General features: G+C 46.8%; 1 protein-coding gene across 8 annotated transcripts in view; it reads left to right on the forward strand.

Moving 5' to 3' along the window:
* Positions 1-17,638, forward strand: part of TRIP12 (thyroid hormone receptor interactor 12) — a 2,051,777-nt gene that overhangs the window by 678,691 nt on the left and 1,355,448 nt on the right. For all 8 annotated transcript variants that reach the window (XM_069618297.1, XM_069618300.1, XM_069618299.1 and 5 more), the window contains one exon: positions 2,641-2,806. In XM_069618297.1, coding sequence (XP_069474398.1) covers positions 2,641-2,806 — 166 coding nt within the window. The remainder of the gene's footprint in view (positions 1-2,640; positions 2,807-17,638) is intronic.

Genomic DNA, 17,638 nt, shown 5'->3' on the forward strand with positions numbered 1-17,638 from the left:
CTTACATTAAGTTCTTTCCCTATTGGTTTCGTGCGCATAATTTTCTCATTTGGTATGGCCGCTGTTCCGCCCCGGGGTTGGAACTGCCTCTGGGAAAACTCACCGATATTTGTTGTCCAGGTTGCACGGCTCTGTGGTCAACTTGAGAAACCTCTCCATTAGCTTTTCTCTCCCGACCGCTTCCTTCTGTTTTTTTCCCGCTGTTGCTGCTTCTCTTCATGTCTGCTCTGGGTGCTGGTAGGCAAAGGGCTGCTTGTGATCACCTCTGAGCGCCCAGTACTTCCTCACCTTCGCTTTGCAGCAGACTCTGCCCTCTTCGCTGCCAAGCCTCCTGTCTATGCTACTCAGTACTCTCCTTTTATTTTGTCTTACTCTGAGACTTTGCTCTCTCCTTCCGGCTGCAGTCAGACTATTCTTTGCTTCAAGTACCTTTTTAGAGTTCCCGGGTGCTGGTATAAATACATAAACACTAGTGCGCTCGCTGGATTTGTTTCTTCCAGCGCACTGCGCTGCTCGATTCCCCCTTGCTCGTTCCAGTATCTGTCCTTCTAGGAAAGGAATTCCATTTATGAAAAGTGATTTGGAATGCTTATAATATTCTTTAGTCGAAAATGATGAATGAGTTCTGAATGAAAGATGGGTAGAATTGAATAGGGGGATTTCCCTGTTCTTCATGGGAGAAGGGGTGGATACATAAAAATAGGCAACAAGGGAATTGGATGGGGGGGGGGTGGGAGTTATTTTCAAGAGGAAATGAGGTGTCTCACCCGATGAAGCCATGACATCTCCGCCGACCATGTGATCCTCCCTCATACAGCCACCACTAAGGTCAGGATCAGGTAGTGGCTGCTGTAACCTGGCCACATGGGTGGAGGTCACCTCCAGCAATTCAGTGATGACTCCATCAGGTTCATCACTATTGTCGGAGGTAAATAATCTGTAATTGGAGGACTGATAATGCAATCATTATTGGCCAAGTCCAGAACCTCTGTCTTAAAGTCGACTGGGATGTTGAGAACAGTGTGCTTCCTTCTTTTGGCTGGTGGGAGAATCCAGTGTGCTGAAACGCCTTTTTCTAATCGACAATAGAAGCTCCGGAAGGGACGACTTCTTCCCTTGGGTTAGTGGGGCCAACTAACCCTGAGATGTACGTTGCTGAAAGACATTCCCCAACTGGCTGTACTTCTTTGCTGCTCCCCGAGTGCTAGGCGCCGAGAAATCTGTAGTCTAGTGCAATGTATGTAAGCTGCCCAAAAGCTCCAGGAGTCTCCCGAGGAGCCCCCCAAAGTAGGATGACCCAACCTCAAGTCACCTCCCCAGAGTGCAGGACTCAAGGAGCACAGGAAGCCCAACCGGTGTCCAAGATACTGTGGTACTGCTTACCGAGCGCTGAAACCGCAAAGTGCCGCTGATCTGAAAAGCTGTAGCTTCCGCTGACCATCAAATTGCTGCCGCAGGAGTCCTCGGACGGCCTCCCTCTTGTCCCCATGACTGAGGCCCAGGAACACAGGATCTGCATCACTGCAACGAGACAGGAGCCTGCTGGACCCTCTTCTTCTAACCAAAGGTACTGTTCTGACTTTGGGGTCCTTATCTCATTATCTGTAGCTTGCTCTTCTCAGTTGAGACTTGAAGTAGCTGCATTTCTAGAGTTGATCTCAGCTCGAACTTTCACAAGTGTAACCTCTTGTGACACTACAGTGATTTTTCTTCAACAAACTCTAACTTTATGCAAGAATTTACCTAAGAAGTACCTCCGCTCCACAGACTGTGCTGCAATTGACTTTGGCTGTCCTGGCTCCCTGCAGACTCTTCTAACCCATTTGACTTTGATATTTACTGTCCCTCATTGGTGATAACTTGGTTTTAAATGTTATTGCTGGGAAAGGTTGTTTTTTTCTTGACTTCATTAAGTGTTCACATGCTCTGAGAACCTGTTTAACCTTTTTCCTACCATTAACCTTTCCTTTCTACAAACCCCAGAATCTACAAAGTGTACTAATGATAAATGCCATTACTGTCCTAGTTAGTGAAGTCACCTCAGGGTGTAGGAAGTGTGTACAAAAACATCTCTAAAGAGGATCTACTAGTTTTGTTGTGATTCTGGAAAAATATTTCAAAGTGTATTTGTTACATAGATTGCCCTTTTTAAAGAATGCTTATGTAAAAACGTCTTGTATTTGTAGATTTCATTGCTACAGCTCAACAGTTCACATTTACCACTCTTGAGATGAGCCCGGCTGCTCAGTCACACTACCAACTTGTCTAGTACAGGCCTATACCAAAAGATGGGTTACCTAATACCAAGAGGACCAGTGTTGCGCAGTCTCCCACAGGGTTACTACATCAATTCTTGCCTAACACTGTACTAACACAAAGCTCTTTCCCCCCTGAATCTAAGCCCGACTACTCCAGTATGTTACCATCAAGGGTTTGGTCTAGAACCTAACTGTAAACTGTTTTGGTTGCTTGTTTAAAATTGGCTTCTCAGGATCCCTCAATATAGTAGGTTCTGAAAAAACCCAAAATACTGTAACATTGAGCACTGCATTATTTTGCATTATATTGTGAAATGTGCAAACTAAGTGAACTACTATTAAATGTTTTTTTTAAAAAATTATTTCTTGATTGTATTTCTAGAATTTGCTGCAGCAAGTTGCGTCCAAGGATTTGCTCACCAACATTCAGCAACTTCTGGTAGTGACTCCTCCGATCTTGAGTTCTGGGATGTTCATCATGGTGGTGCGCATGTTCTCTTTGATGTGTTCCAATTGCCCGTCTCTAGCTGTTCAACTAATGAAACAAAGTAAGGGCATGTGTGTTTTTGTTTTCTTTTAGCCTAATTATATACCATTGGTTTAGTGGAAAATGTTGCCAGTTCATAAATGTGATTAAATGCCAGAAATCTGAGTTATAACCGCAAGATGCATTCGTGTTAGATCTTGGTAATCGCAGAACCTTCTGAGGTGGATAGGTCGGGGGTTTCTCTCTGAGGAATGTGTGCCCTGCTCAAACATGGTTTGGGAGAAGTGGCAGGCACATGGACTGGCTGCCTGTTATGGTGGGTTTCTCAAATCTGGCCTGCTGGACAGATTTTAGGAGGCCACACTAGTTCCATTGAACAGCAGAACTGAGAGGTTAGCCAAACCCAATCAACGTACACATTAAGAAATGTCAAGGCTTAGTTTCATAAGCGGAGAGAGGGGTTCAATGGTGTTGGGGAGAATTCTCATTCTAATTCCTTTCAACCTTCGAGACCCCAGCTCTTTTGCCTGGACTTTAGGACTTTGAATTTTTATCCTGGAGCGAGTGAGACCTTTTTCTCACTAATGTATTATTGATCTGATTTGGCCTCTGTTTCATTGGTTTTGGAGTCTGACAAACTCCATAGGCATCTACCTTTTTGTATTGTGACGCACAGCACCTTCAGTGCAGTGTCACAGAGGTCCTTTGGATTTTGCATAAGGTTTAAATACATTCTCTTGGGTAAACTACTGTTCCCAAGAGTAGTACATTGAAATTGCCATTTCATCTTACGTACAGTGTTGTGCACATCAGGCTGGAAAAAAATCCCATGGTTAGCCTATGTGTCAGCAAAATTGGGGGAAGTCAACCTTAGTGCCTTGTTCCCGCCCGAATCTCTAATTACTAAGCCAGAGGGGGCAGCTTATAAGGTTAAACTGAGCGAAATCGTAGTTAGGAGGAAAATTCTTCTGGGATATACCCAGAAATCTGATTCTTTTCACTCTAGTATTAGTAATCTCTTCGGAATTCAACCTTATCTGACTAGGAGCATTTTTAAATCAGAAAGGTGGTTGATCACGAGGGCCCGCTTTGACTGCCTCCGGCTACAGGGAAATACATGCAACTGGAAAAGTTTTCCTAGTGATGCCGGCTGTCCAGTCTGTGGTTACAAGCGCGAGGACCTTTCGCACCTATTGTTTTTTTGTATAGGATATGCGGGTATACGCAGAGTGACCTTGGTCCCCGCGCTTAAGAAAACGGAGATCCGTCTACATAAGGCAGCACTCGAGTTTCTTCTGAGGGCTGAGTCAGTTTTTACATCCTGGGCCCTGTTGTCTTTCTTAAAAAGAGCGATGCATTTTAGAAAGAATCTATTGAATCTACAAGATGGGGGTAGTTAGCGCCACCAATTTTAATAATGAATTATGTTGGGGGAAAAGTGGTTGAGTTTTGTTTTATGCTTGATTATAATGTACAATTTTTAAAACATTGCCCTCTTGATTGGCAAGCAAGTGTAAGTTATGATTATTGATGCTGATTGTGTTTTGTAATACTCGGTATCCATTTCTATCCGTTTTTTATTCAATTGGTGCTTTTGTATTATTGGAATTGTGTAAATTATATTTCTTTTTTCTGTCGTTTAATGGAAATTTTCTTATTTCCGAATAAACTTGTTTGACCTGACCTGACCTGACATTGAAATTGACTTTAATTACCTGTTTTTCCTATGTAGATCCAGTAAACTCCATCTTATGTGGAAGTACTGTGGGGGGGTTACTTAGCCCCTTTTTCTACTTACTCATGTAACATTTGTTGTTACCCTCACTACAATTAATGGCTGTGGCAGTGGTTTAATGTTCCTACCATTGTCAGTTTTTACCTGAATCCTCAACTGCAGTATTGAACCCATGGATGCCCATTTTGTCAAAATGGCCCTGGTCTTCTTTTTTCACCATTTCTTGCTTGTGAGGCCGTTCTTGGGTTTTACTCTGCGTGTCAAAACAGGTTTAACCTTTTGGTCTGTTTTTTGCCTTTGGTGGGCTTTAATGCTGAAACCCGCCTCTGGCTCCAGTGTGTCTAGCAGGGGAGGAAGCGGGGGGGTTTGGGGGGGGGGCCCCGAAACTCCCTGTCCTTAGTCTCCTTGGTTACCTGAATGCACCCAGTCTTGATTGGCTGGCTGTCCTTGCAGGACTGCCGCACTGCTGTGTGAGTGACAGCTAGGCTGTGCATGAATGGGAGAAACCTGCATAAAAGGCGAGCTCTCTTGAACAGAAGGCAGAGTCGACCACTGGAAGAAACAACCGACGAAGGAAACTGGAAGAGAAGCTTGCTGCACCGTTGAACTGAATGGTGAAACCCTGCTGCAGTGCTGAAGCTCCAATTACGTATCGACGAGAGCAGCCTCGAACTGACGACCTTTCCCTTGGGTTGGTGGGACCAACTGACCCCAAGACCAACTCTGCTGGAAAACCTCTCCCTTCTGGCTCTACTTCTTTGCTGCTGCTGGAACCGAGTGCCAGGGGTCAGGAAAACTTGAATAAAGTGTATCTTCTTTAAGCCAGACCAGAGCTCCAGAAAGATCCTGAGGACCATCCTGAAGCAGGACGTCCCAAGCCAGAGTCACCTCACCAGAGTGCTGGACTCCAGAAGCAAGGGAAGGCCATCAAGTCTCCAACAACCGTGTCAGTGCTATTTTACGGTAGCTGAAACCGCAAAGTGCCGCTGAATTGAGAAGAGCCCGTAGCTACCGCCGACTTTCAAACTGCAGTGCAGGAGTCCTCCAGACTACCTCCCTTTTGTCACCACAACTGAGGCCCAGGAACATAAGATCTGAAAGACTGCAACCAGAACAGAAGCTAGCTTGACCCTCTTCAAACCTAAGGTACTGTCTTGGCTAAGGGATACTTACCTCTTTGGTCTGTAGCTTGCTTGTTCTCACTGGAGACTTGTAGCAGCTACTTTTTGCAGTTGATTCGAGCTCTGCCCTTCACAAGCCTTATAGCTTGTGGCCCAACAGTGATTATTTTTATTACAAACTCTCTAAACCTTGTAAGACTTTTGTGCCGTCTAAAGTGCCTCAGTTCCATAGACATTGCTCAAATTGACTTTGGCTGTCCTGGCTCCCTGCAGACTCTCGAACCCATTGACTTTGATTCTAACTGTACCTCATAGGTGGTACATAAGTTTAACTTGTATTGCCGGGAAGGATCTTGCTCCGAGAACTTGTTAACCTTTTTCCTTCACTAAGCTTTTCCTTTTCCACAACCTCAGAATTGCGTCAAGTGTAAAAAGTGATATTAAGGCCAAACATTGTCCTAGTAAATGAAATCCCCTCAGGATGTAGGAAGTGTGTGTGAGGCATTCCAAAAGGGTATCCACTTGCTTATCTGAAATCTGAGCAAGTGTATTTTTATGGTTACATATTGTCCTTTTATAAAGAAGGCTTATTTAAAAATGACTGATAATTATTTTACTAGAAAACCTTGTGTAAGTGTTATTTGGATACCTGTAATTGTGAATATCGGTGTTAATTCTCTAAAGCGAACATTTACCCCTCTTGAGAGACGTCTGGCTGCTCAGTCACTCTACCAATTTGTGTAGTACAGACCTATACCAATAGGTGGGTTACATAGTACCAAGAGGTCAAGGCTGGTGTAGTCTCCCACAGGGTTACTGCATCCAATCTTGCATAACAAAGTGTCCATAATGAATCCACATGGTGAAATATACAATTATTCTGCATAGACAAAGTATAAAAACACTACATTATAGGAACAAAAACACACTAGAAAAAATAATTGAGCAGGTGATATTCTCCTACATGGGGTATGGCATGGATTCACATGCTCATGAATATTCACTGTTGTCAGGCTGGCAATCCTCGGTAAAGAGAAAATCAGTTTTATTTCTGAACTGTCTTTCTTCTAATAACCAGTCACTAAACTCTGGTCCATACTACCCCTAGCCAATGACTTCCCTCTACCTAAGCCCCACCTCTGGCAGCAATCTTCAGATTTTTACTGCACGTTCAAGTGTTGGGAGTCCCCGTGTTTAGCTCTCGAGCTTTTACTGTGTTTTTTTTAAAAAAATGTATACAATTTGCTCAATTTTTTGGTCAATCAGGCCTTGTGCTCCATCGATCAAACTTCCGATTAACGGGGACCAGTTTTCGTATTTTTCAGCGCCCGTCAAAGGTGGGTTTCGTCCAGTTTCTTCGTGGAGTCTTCGAAAAGATACTCAGGCTTGCGCTGCGTGGACCATGTTGGAGGAAAAGGATTCAACTCCTGTGTTCAGGATTTTCTCCAGCTGCAGCTTGTGGAATGTCTTTTCGGACGCAAAGCATTACGAGGGCCTCTACTGGCTGTACCCGGCGCACAAAGAGGAGGAATATGCGTTTTGCTAGGAGATAGTCCCTCGCACGATGAAGGATCGGCACAGGCGGCTGAACAAGTGTCTGCAGGCCAAGGCCCCTGCTCTAGGTGGGTCCCAGCAGCATGCCTCTCCAGGTTCCAAGAAGGCTGAGCAGGCTTCTAAGTTCTTTGAGGGTGCCCCTCCCACGTGTTTCCAACAGAAGGCTAAGCACCCCGAGTCTACTGCCACCGGGCTCGTTCGACGTCTCCAGCCCCGTTACCAGTCAATGCTCGGGATCTTCGGCCAAGAGGAAGTCGGACCATCCGGGCAAACTCAAGGAGAGGCCCAATTCCGTCCTACTGGAGAAGTCCAAGGGGGAGCAGGGCTCGGACCCTCCCCCTAAGGAAAAGGCCAAGCAGGACAAGGCTCCGGCCCTGACCGTGAAGGCCCAGGTGCACCCACCGAAGGCCCAGCCTTCCTGCGAGGGGGTGGCAGCGTCTCTGGCGAAGGCCGCCGAGACGGCCTTGCAGTGCCCAACCCCTAAGGCCAGTGTGTCCCAGGAGGGAGGCTGCGTTCCGGCCAATAGAGAAGACCCCGTAGAAGAAGATGCCAGTCATCTCCTGGAGACCTTCACGTTGGAAACAAAAAAGGGGGTAGAGGGGGCGGTGGCTCTCCAGGGTACAGATATCTCCTCTGCGGAGCTCACCGGTCTGCAAACCATCCATCAGGAGGGATACGTAGGAAGCAGGCCCTACGACGAGCGTGCCGACAGCAAGGACACCGTCGAGGAAGAGCAGCAAGGCGATGATGGCCTGGGCTCCCAGCCGGTGCCTCAGCTGTCTATTCCGCCTGCACCTCAGCTGCCTCCCCCACCTCAGGTACCTCCTAGAGACCTCTGTGGACATCCTTTCGGCACTGCATACGCTGGTATCGGAGATCCAGACGAGGATGCCCATTGCGCCGGTGGCCCCGACCGCAGTGACGGCGACACCCCCCATGGGGATCCCCCAGCCAAGAGGGTTCACCCTCCACCTCCTCGCCAACCTTCGCCCCCCAACCCCTAACTCTCCCCTCCCCCCCTGCTAGGGATGAGACAGATCCGGATACAGCGAAGACGGGCACGGACCGCGGCGGTTTAGGGGACCACCTGTCACCGCTGCCCAGATCTTTGCCGCCGGACAAGATTGGCTCGTTCTACTTGATCTCCAGAGCGTCAGAACTTTTTCAGCTCGCTATGGGGGAGGAGGAGGGGGATCTTATATCAGCGTAGAGAGACAAAGAGGTCCCACTCCTGGATGACATTCGGGATGAGGGGTTGGCGCTCTTGAAGAACCCTTCCACGGCCCTAGCGAAAAGGGATCGCCTGGAGAAGTACAGGGTGCCACGAAGTGCTTATGGGCCCAACCATCCCTGTATTCTGTAGTGTCCGCGGCGGCCAGGACTAAGTCCTCGGGTGGTTCGGCCTCAGCAGCGGCGACTCCACCGGACATCGAGGGCAAGAAGTCAGATGCCATGGGACGACGGGTCATCTATTCGGCAGCAACTACAATCAAGGCAGCTGAAGCCCTCGCCATTGTGGCTCATTACGACAGAGTTGTTTTTTAAGATCGCTCCCATCCTGGACTTCCTTCCCGACGACAAGAGGTCGGAAGCGTTGGAAATTCTGCAGGAAGGCGAGGTGGCGTCGGACCACGCCATCACGGTGGCCACGGACATCGCTGACGCGGGGTTCCGCCAGATGGGCAACAGAGTTTGCCTTCGCCGTCATGGCTGGCTCAAGACCACCAATTTTCTGCAAGACGGTCAGTCGAAGGTGCTGAACATGCCCTTCGACTGGGACAATTTGTTCGGGAAGGCTTTGGATGAGTCTCTGCAAGCCATAGACGGCGCATACTCTGGGCACTCTTCAGCAACAGAAGCCGTCCTTTGGGACCTTAGGCAGCAAGTCCCAAGGATCCTCCAAGGGGTTCGTCGGGGGTTCCTCTTCTTACTGCCAACCCGCCTGCTCTTCGACCCACGAGACCAACAGGGGCCAATCCAAGACCTTCAGAGGACGATGTGGCGTCGCCAGGGCCCCCAGGACGGCCAAACAGGATTGAACCGGCCGTGGACTCTGGGCCCCCACCTGTGCACCTCGATGGAAGGTCGGCTGGCTAACTTAGTCAGCATGTGGAAGTCCATCTCCACCGACTGTTGGGTGCTGGACGCTCTCGCCCACGGACACTCACTGGAATTTCAACAGAAGTGTCCCTAAATACCAAAGTGCCCCGGCAGGAAAACCACATCCCTCAACTGTTGCTGGAGGTGCGGGCCATGCTAAGGAAAGGTGCGATGGAGCTCAGCCCGAAGAGGCTCCGGGGGTCCGCAGTGTACTCCAAGGTACTTTCTCATCAGAAAGAAGACCAGGGGCTGGAGGCCCATTCTTCGTCGACTGAACAAACACATCAAGTCCCAAAAATTCTGGATGGTTACTTTTCAGCATGTGCTCGGACAGCTGGAAGAAGGGGACTTCCTGTCGTCGTTGGACTTAGAGGATACATACTACCACATCCCCATTGTTAAGCAGAATCCTGTGCAGTACCCTTAGGGACCACTACAAAATATTGTACTGCCACTTGTAGTCCTAATTTCACCTTTGGTACAAGCCTGTATTACACAGAAAAAGTGGTAGCAGTGGCTGAGCAGCCAGACTTATCTCAAGAGCAAATGAACAGTAGTAGAGATTACACAAAGGACTACAATTACTATGACTCAAGCAAACACTGACTCAAGGTTTCTGGTAAAAAAATATAAGTACATTTATTTTTAAACCATCTGTTCATGAAACACTTCTTCTATTACATCAAAACCACACTGTAAATACACTACACACAACCAATTCCACTTGTTCAAGCAAATTCAAGGAAAGTACATTAGGATTTGACAGACCGGTGTTGCAAAGCTAACACGTACCCACAAGTAGAAATGCACACTAAGTTAAAACACATTTTGTACTTTAGAATTCAAACAAGGGAAAAGTGGATAAAATCATAGGCAATACTTTTGTCAAGTCAATAGAATCGGAGGATTTGTTCACAGATGTAGATAAGTCAATAGGCCTGCGCCAGTGTCACTGGAGCAGATGCTCAGTTGTCGAGGATCACACGTTACGAACAGTTCGAGATTGATGATGCCAGGAGTACTTGGATATTGTCAAAGGGAAGCAAAAGTTATAAGAAGGGAGAAAGGAGGACAAGCCTTTGTGGAGGGAAAGGGTTCACCCCAATTCCTTAAGGTCGGATGGAGAGAACTACCAAATGTGCACAGTACCTTATTCCGCTGAAGAAAAGCTGGTGCCACGGCAGTTGTTCCTGGTAGTTCCTGCAGACTCGCAGTTCCTGCCGCTTCAGTCCTGGGGACAAGGACGACGTCTGGAGCAATCTGCACTACCCAGGGATGAGGCCAGCAGCAGCAAAAGCAACGATGAATAAAAGTTGTGCTCCTCTAAATCAGGAGGCTCTTCTGATGGCTATCCGGACCACTACAGCACTGTGCAGTGATTTCGACCCAGGAGAGGATTCTCTGGCTGAAGAAAAGGTGAGCTGGTTGATCCCACCAGTCTCAAGGGAAGAAGACTCCAGACTGGATCTTCTCTTGTCGTTGATGGGTAGATGGCTCAGGACTGCAGCAGGGCTTCACCGGGACTCCGGGTTGCAGCAGCAGTCTTCTCTGCTTCTCTTCAGTTCTTTGCAGTTCTAGTGGCGAGACTGACTTTCAGCCCAAGAGTCCTGCCCTTTATGCCAAAATCTCCCATTCACACAGCCTGGCTGTCAATCACTCAGCAGAGGGGTTGTCCAGCCCGAACAACCACCTCAGCCAATCAATAAAAAGTGTGACTTTGGTCTCCAAGGAGACCCTGTGCAGGGGGTGACTACACCCCTCCCTCACATTCAGCCCACCTAGACACCTAGGTGCCAAAAGGAGGGCTTCTCTAGAGAAGCCCGCCAAACGAGGGTGAACAAAGGAGAAGAAATGGCGACGACACCCAACCGGAGCCAAATTAAAACCAATATGGTCAAGCGGGTTTCATGTTCGAGGCTACTATATTAGCCTAAAACATTACCACGTTATATAATATAACCGCGTTAGAAAAGTTAGGATAGATACCACTGCCTCCAGCCAATTCTTAATGTTAAGGGAGCGAAACAATGCTTCAAGAGGCACATATAAAAAGGGATAGTAGTTAACCCTTTCCAATACTCCATGTAAGATGGGGTGTACTGGATCTGTGGTAAATGTGACTATATAAAGTTAATGGCAACTTTACATGTTTCGGGGGGACAGTAGTCAGCCCCAGAAAAATAGTCATTGGGAAGTCTAAAAGACAACCCTGTGTTACTGCACTGAAGGTGCTGTGTAACAAACAAATAAAAAGATGATGCCTAGGGAGTTGGTGAGACTCCATAGCCCATGAGCACAAAAAGTACAACACACAAAAATACACTGTAAGAGTGGGAACAAGGTTCACACTCTTACCAAGTGGAAAAAATAAACCCCAGAAATCCAGCAAAGCTGCTGAGGCACCCACTCGGTAAGGGAAATTAGCCATAGAAGGAGAATTTTCCCTAGCACCCCCTCAAAAAGGACACTGCAAGTTCCTGCGTTTCGTGGTGCAAGGGAAGCACCACCAATTCAAGGCCCTTTCCTTCAGGTTTAAATCTGCGCCAAGGGTCTTCACCAAGTGCCTGCCGCTGGTGGCGGCGCAGCTGCGACTACAAGAGATTCAGGTCTACCCTTACCTGGACGACTGGCTCATTTGGGCCAGCTTGAAGGAGATTGCCGTCGACCACACGGCGAGGACCGTGTGCCTGCTAACAGAGCTGGAGTTCTCGGTGAACTATGCAAAGTCCTGCTTAATTCCATCGCAGAACGCGCTGTTTCTGGGATCCCAACTCGACAGTGTCGTGCCTGTCTGTCGGAGGAGAGGATAGCGGCCATCTTGGGCAAGGTACAACGGCTGTTGGACCTGAAGATCGCAAGTGAGAGATCTATAAATTTGCTCCTCGACATGTCGTCATGCATATACCTCATCCGGCAGTGCAGGCTACAGATGCGTCCACTATATATTATAAACAAAAGAGGGACTCCAAAACGTACAGGAACTCAAATGGAGCAAACAGACATCTATAAACACAAGGGTGTTCCTGAACATACAAAGTCAAAAAATATCATTTGTGGAGCTAACAGTATTATTCTCCTGGTAGCCTAAACAATAGATTAAATCAAATTCACCAGTCAAAGTAACCTTTATGAGCAAAAAAAAGGGGGGAAAAAGTACATTGGCATAAAAAAATTATAAAACTTGCTTTAATTGTTAGTTTGTAACAAGAAAATGTGTCAATTTAATAAGTACATACAACATGAAAAACATACGAAAACAATGCAATTTACAAAGAGAAGAAAAAAAGAAGAAAAAAAAAAAGCAATTGCTGCAACTACAGCGTTCCTGTCTGGTGTGCCCCTGCTGGACATCTCACTGCTGCTACGTGGAGGTTGAAGCACACCTTCACGAGATTCTACTGCGTCAACAAGTACTCCAGGGAGAAATCCAGAGTCGACTAAGCAGTACTGCGCAACATGTTCACTTGAAGGTGAGCCTGGTGAGGAGGCGAGAGATGCTTCCGTTGAGCCTTTGCCATCTCCTGTGGTTGTACATGTGTGTACTGCTATGTATTCTTTATTCATGAGCATGTGAATCCATGCCAGACCCCCATGCTGGAGAAGGAACAAGTTACTTACCTCGAACTGTTGTTCTCCAGCATGGGTCTGTCATGGATTCACATGCAAACCTCTCCTGCCTACCCCTCTGCGGCTCTTCACTTGGTCTTACTGCCACTTTACGTGCTGCCAAATCCGACGATGGCTGCCAGAGGAGGGGCTTAGGTAGAGGAGAGTCATTGGCTAGGGGCAGTATGACCCAGAGTGCAGTGATTGGTTATTAGGAGAAAGACCGTTGAGAAATGAAACTGATTTGTTTCTTTACTGAGGATTCCCAGCCTGACTGGGAATATTCATGAGCATGTGAATCCATGCCAGACCCATGCTAAAGAACAGTTACAGGTAAGTAACTTGTTCCTTCTCACACAACTCCAATTGTAAAACATATGTACAGTCACCTTTGTTTATAGAAATGAATACAAATTACTTATACAACTGAATGGAAGGTAAATACAGGAATAGAAGCCCTGACTTTGAGTCCAATCCGTAACTAAGTTGAATGGGGCCTTGTGCCCAAAAGTTACAAAGTTCCTTTAGGAGAGGGAGCAAAGTTTGGACATTTTCTTGTGGTTAAAAATGTTCAAGACGTCGTCGCAAGGCTTTTTCAGTTAAGAAAGGCATCTTTTTTCTAGCTTTTAGATTTGCTTTGAATACAAACTTTCAAAAAGCAAAAGAAAGTGATAAAAAATGTTTTCTCTAAGGGTAATTATAGGGGATACTGGGGTGGCTGTAACTATTGTGATTGCTCACTACCCTCGTTCTGGTTTTCCCAAATGACTCGCTGGATCGACTGGGAGTCTCTTGCAGTAGGTTTTTCCGCTGTTGACCCGAGTAGATGATGCCAAGGGACACTGGGTGCAAGGAAGAATCTGGTTGGGTCCAGGAGCTGAGTGCAACCCTTTTCGACAAAGAAATGCAGCAGGCACCGACACAGGTCTCTTCAGGACACTAAGACAGAGGGGAGCTGATTGCAGTGACTGTCACCACACTGGTGACATCAGGTGCCTTAACCAGTTGGGAACAAAGCCTGTCTTTCATGACAGGAACCCTTTATGCTGGGGAGCTGAAACTTGGCAGGAAGGCGAGCTAGCGACTACTGAATTACGAAGTGGAAATTCAGAGATGCTCAGTCCACCATGTGGTCCAGGGTCACTTCTGAAGTCTCATAGCTGCAGGAATGCGAGATATCTTGGCTGGTTGGCCGCACCAGTCCAAGCACAACAAGGACCAGTTGCAGGCAAGGTTGCCAGTGTTTGGTAAGAATTAGTGCAGTCCAACACAAGACTTCGGTTGGTTTTAGGTAACCCACCTTTTAATATAGGCCTGTACTACACAAGTTGGTAGTGTTACTGAGCAGTCAGGCTTATCTTAAGAGGAGTAACAAGCTGAAGAGCTGTATGATGAAATCAGTAAATACAGGTATTGTTAGGCACAGTTTGTATGCAGTAGCTTCTGGGACCACTACACACAACTGACTACAGGTGTAAGCAATACCAACCTTTGGTATAAGTCTGTACCACAGTTTTTGGTAGCGAGGTGAGCAGCCAGGCTTATCTCAAGAGGGTATGTGAGGTTGTAATGAGGTTACACAGAGGTCTACAGTCACAAGTATTCAAATAGACTCTTATACTCATGGTTTCTTGGTAAAACACTAATTTATTACACAGTTAGAAAACATTCACTAAAAGGAGGCAATCTATATCACACAAAAATATACTACAGTACTTCACACTATCAGGTTCTGAGGCATTTAAACTACTTTGAAGGAGGAGCAAAATGGCATTCAAAGCATTTGAAGTAGGAGCAAAAAGGCATAAGTTAATAAAACGAATAATAGTTACTCTTAAACGGTGCAAATAGTTTGAGTTCACCAGAGGAGTTGTTCCACTGCAATAGATAGGCCAAAGTCAATGGGCTAGAGTCTTGTATAAGTAAAACGGTTCTGGTAGTTAAAATGGAAAAGTCTCTGCCACAGTTCTCAGAAGTAGTTCATAGAAAGGTTTGTATGTCGGATCACAAGCTGACTTGGCCTGTAAGTTGCCACAGTGAGAGATAAGTTCTCTAGGTCGGGTTTTCACAGTACCTTAAATTGAAGAAAAAGATGCAGCTGAAGACTTCCTGCAGATCTCTCTGTTCCTGAGCCTCAGTCGTGAGGACAAGAGGGAGAAAGTTGGGGGACTCCTGCAGGGGGACTGGTCGCAAAGCTGGCAAAAAGGCAAATCTTCGATTCCGGTAGCTGTCGTCAAGCACACAAAATGGTGTCCTCCCTGGCTTTTCGGTTTCCTGCAGCACTCTGAGGAAAATACAACCAGCTCAGAGAATGGTATCCAGGTGGCTTACAAGTTGATTGGTCCCACCAATTCAAAGGAAGAAGTCGTCCTTGAAGGGCTTCTCTGTCGAGATGAACATGGCGATTCGGACCTGCAGCAGGGCGTCACCGGGCAAACCAATGGTCCAGGAGTTGCAGCAGCTGTCCTCTTCCAGCTCCTCTTCGGTTAATTCGTTCCAGTGGTCGACTCTGCCTTCCAAGCCAAGGCACTCCCCTTTTAAACAGTTTTCCCCCAATTCATTCCAGCCTAGCTGCCACTCACCCAGCAGGGTGGCTGCCCTTGCCAGACAGTCAGCCAGCCAATCACGCCAGAGTGCATTTGGGTCTCCTAGGAGACTAAGCACCTCCCTCACTTCCTGCCCACCCCAGACACTCGGGCACCAGAGGCGGTCTTCAGTCAAAGGGACCAAACCTGATTTGGCACGCAGAGATACACTAGAGGGACCTTTCCAAAAAGAAATGGTGAAAAAGGAAGACTGGGACCCGTTTAAACAAAGAGGCTGAAGGCGCCATCTTGAAAAACATGGCTTCTGTGATTTTTAGCTACCGGCGTTCGCGGTCTGGAAAAATCAGGGTAGTTCGTTGTAAACCACTGCCACCAACCATTTCGATAGGAAAGGATAGCATTTGACTGCTACATGAATATTTAGACACAGGGGATACTAGGTAACCCCTTCAGCACTCTATAGGAAGATACGTGTGTGCTTGGTCTAGGAATTTAAAAAGACTAGTAAAGTCAATTTAACCTTGCATTCGAGTGCATTGTGTCCTCCAACGTATTCCTCATCTTAGATGTATTCCATCCAGCTTTAGCTGCTTTGGAAACATTTTCTCGGCAGAGGGCGCCGTGCGTCGACATAGTCGATGGTCCCTCGAAGGCCTCCGTCGAGGGTGACGTCATCGGGTGTATAAGTAACACGCGCGGCGCCAGTTGACCTCAGTTCGGTTTTTCTGCAGTATACGTTGCTTCGGAGATTTGGCGCGCCTAGAGTTCTGTGAAGAAATAATAAATAACGAATATGTCCTCGTCATCGACGCCGACCACGACCCCGAGATCGGGTTTCAAAAAGTGCAAGTCGTGTGGTTCAAAAATGTCGATTACAGACCCGCACCAAGAGTGTTTGTGGTGCCTCGGAGAAGGCCACGACATGGAGGCCTGTACGAAGTGTCGGGCGATGACGGGGAAAGCCTTGTGAGAGAGGAGGGGAAAACTACAGGTAGGTCGTAAATCCGACCGTAAAGCCTCGAGTGTCGAGTCGAGGTCCCGTGAGGAGAAATCTCCTCGACGCGAAAGGCATCTGTAAAACAGGGAATTTACAATGGATATATTTGTGGTTCGCCCAGTCTTAAATATAAATCGGATAACCACGTTTACATCAGATACATACAGATTCCGAAACAGGTTTTTCTCAATTGCAAGCATTTATTACAAATAACACTATAGTGGGTGAGCAAACAAAGATTACAATGATGGAGAAAAAAACATAAGTCATTGCATTCCTCAGTTGCTGACCATTTTTAAAACAGAATGATCATGTTTATATAGCTAGATACCAGACATCACTCCCACACTATACGTGCCTAGACATCTTGTGGCAGATCAATCACCCCTCCGTCACTTCTGTGATGATTTCCCAGAATTGGGTCAGAACGGTATATGCAGAGAGTAAAAAGGCAGTCGTTTGTCATAATACATCACATCCAATGTTACGGAAAGCAAATGCTATTTGTAAAATCAGGAAGGAAAGCGAGCAGCGCAAATGTTTACTGTGTACAAAGGTTAAGAGCAGCAGAAAATAAGTGTTTCTGCCAGTCTCGTTGTATTAATAAAATTGTTTACTGTAAATTTATCATTAATGTCAGCGGAATTTTCTCACATCTGGGATGAGCTGATGTACTTTCAACACGCATATCTCGGTGAGAGGTCATGCTGTTTATCTTGAATTCCAGCAAGCGTAAGCAAGTTTTATGCATTGTGCAGTTTTAAGCAGGCACCTCTAAAGTGAGGCCTAATGTTTTAGCTTTGTGTGTTAAAGCAAGGAGGTCTAATCCTTTGAATGGTGTTTGTAATTGGCCCCTAGCAGATTGTCTCCTTCAAGCAATATTGTTATGAACTGATTAACAGATAAAATTGACATTTCCACACGTCGGTCTAGATCGCGAAGCGATTCCCATCGCTCGTCGTCTTCAACAAAAAAATAGAAGAAACGAGACGCCACAGGTCCCCCTACACCTTGTCTTCGGACGAATCTCCAAAAAGGATGAAATGTCCTAAACATTCATCATCCGAAGAATGGGAAGCATTCAGGGTCAAAATGATGGAGGTGTTCGAGAAAGCAAAGCCTCGGTCTGTGCCTTCTTCGGAAGCTGGCTGGGTGCGTCATCGCCCGACACTTGCGCGCCCTCGAGCCTGGGTGATCGAAAGAGGAAGGATAGAGAACCTTCCAGGACGCCGAG

The sequence above is a fragment of the Ambystoma mexicanum genome, chromosome 10 (assembly GCF_040938575.1).
Source record: "Ambystoma mexicanum isolate Mex_15411 chromosome 10, UKY_AmexF1_1, whole genome shotgun sequence".
Lineage (NCBI taxonomy): Eukaryota > Metazoa > Chordata > Amphibia > Caudata > Ambystomatidae > Ambystoma > Ambystoma mexicanum.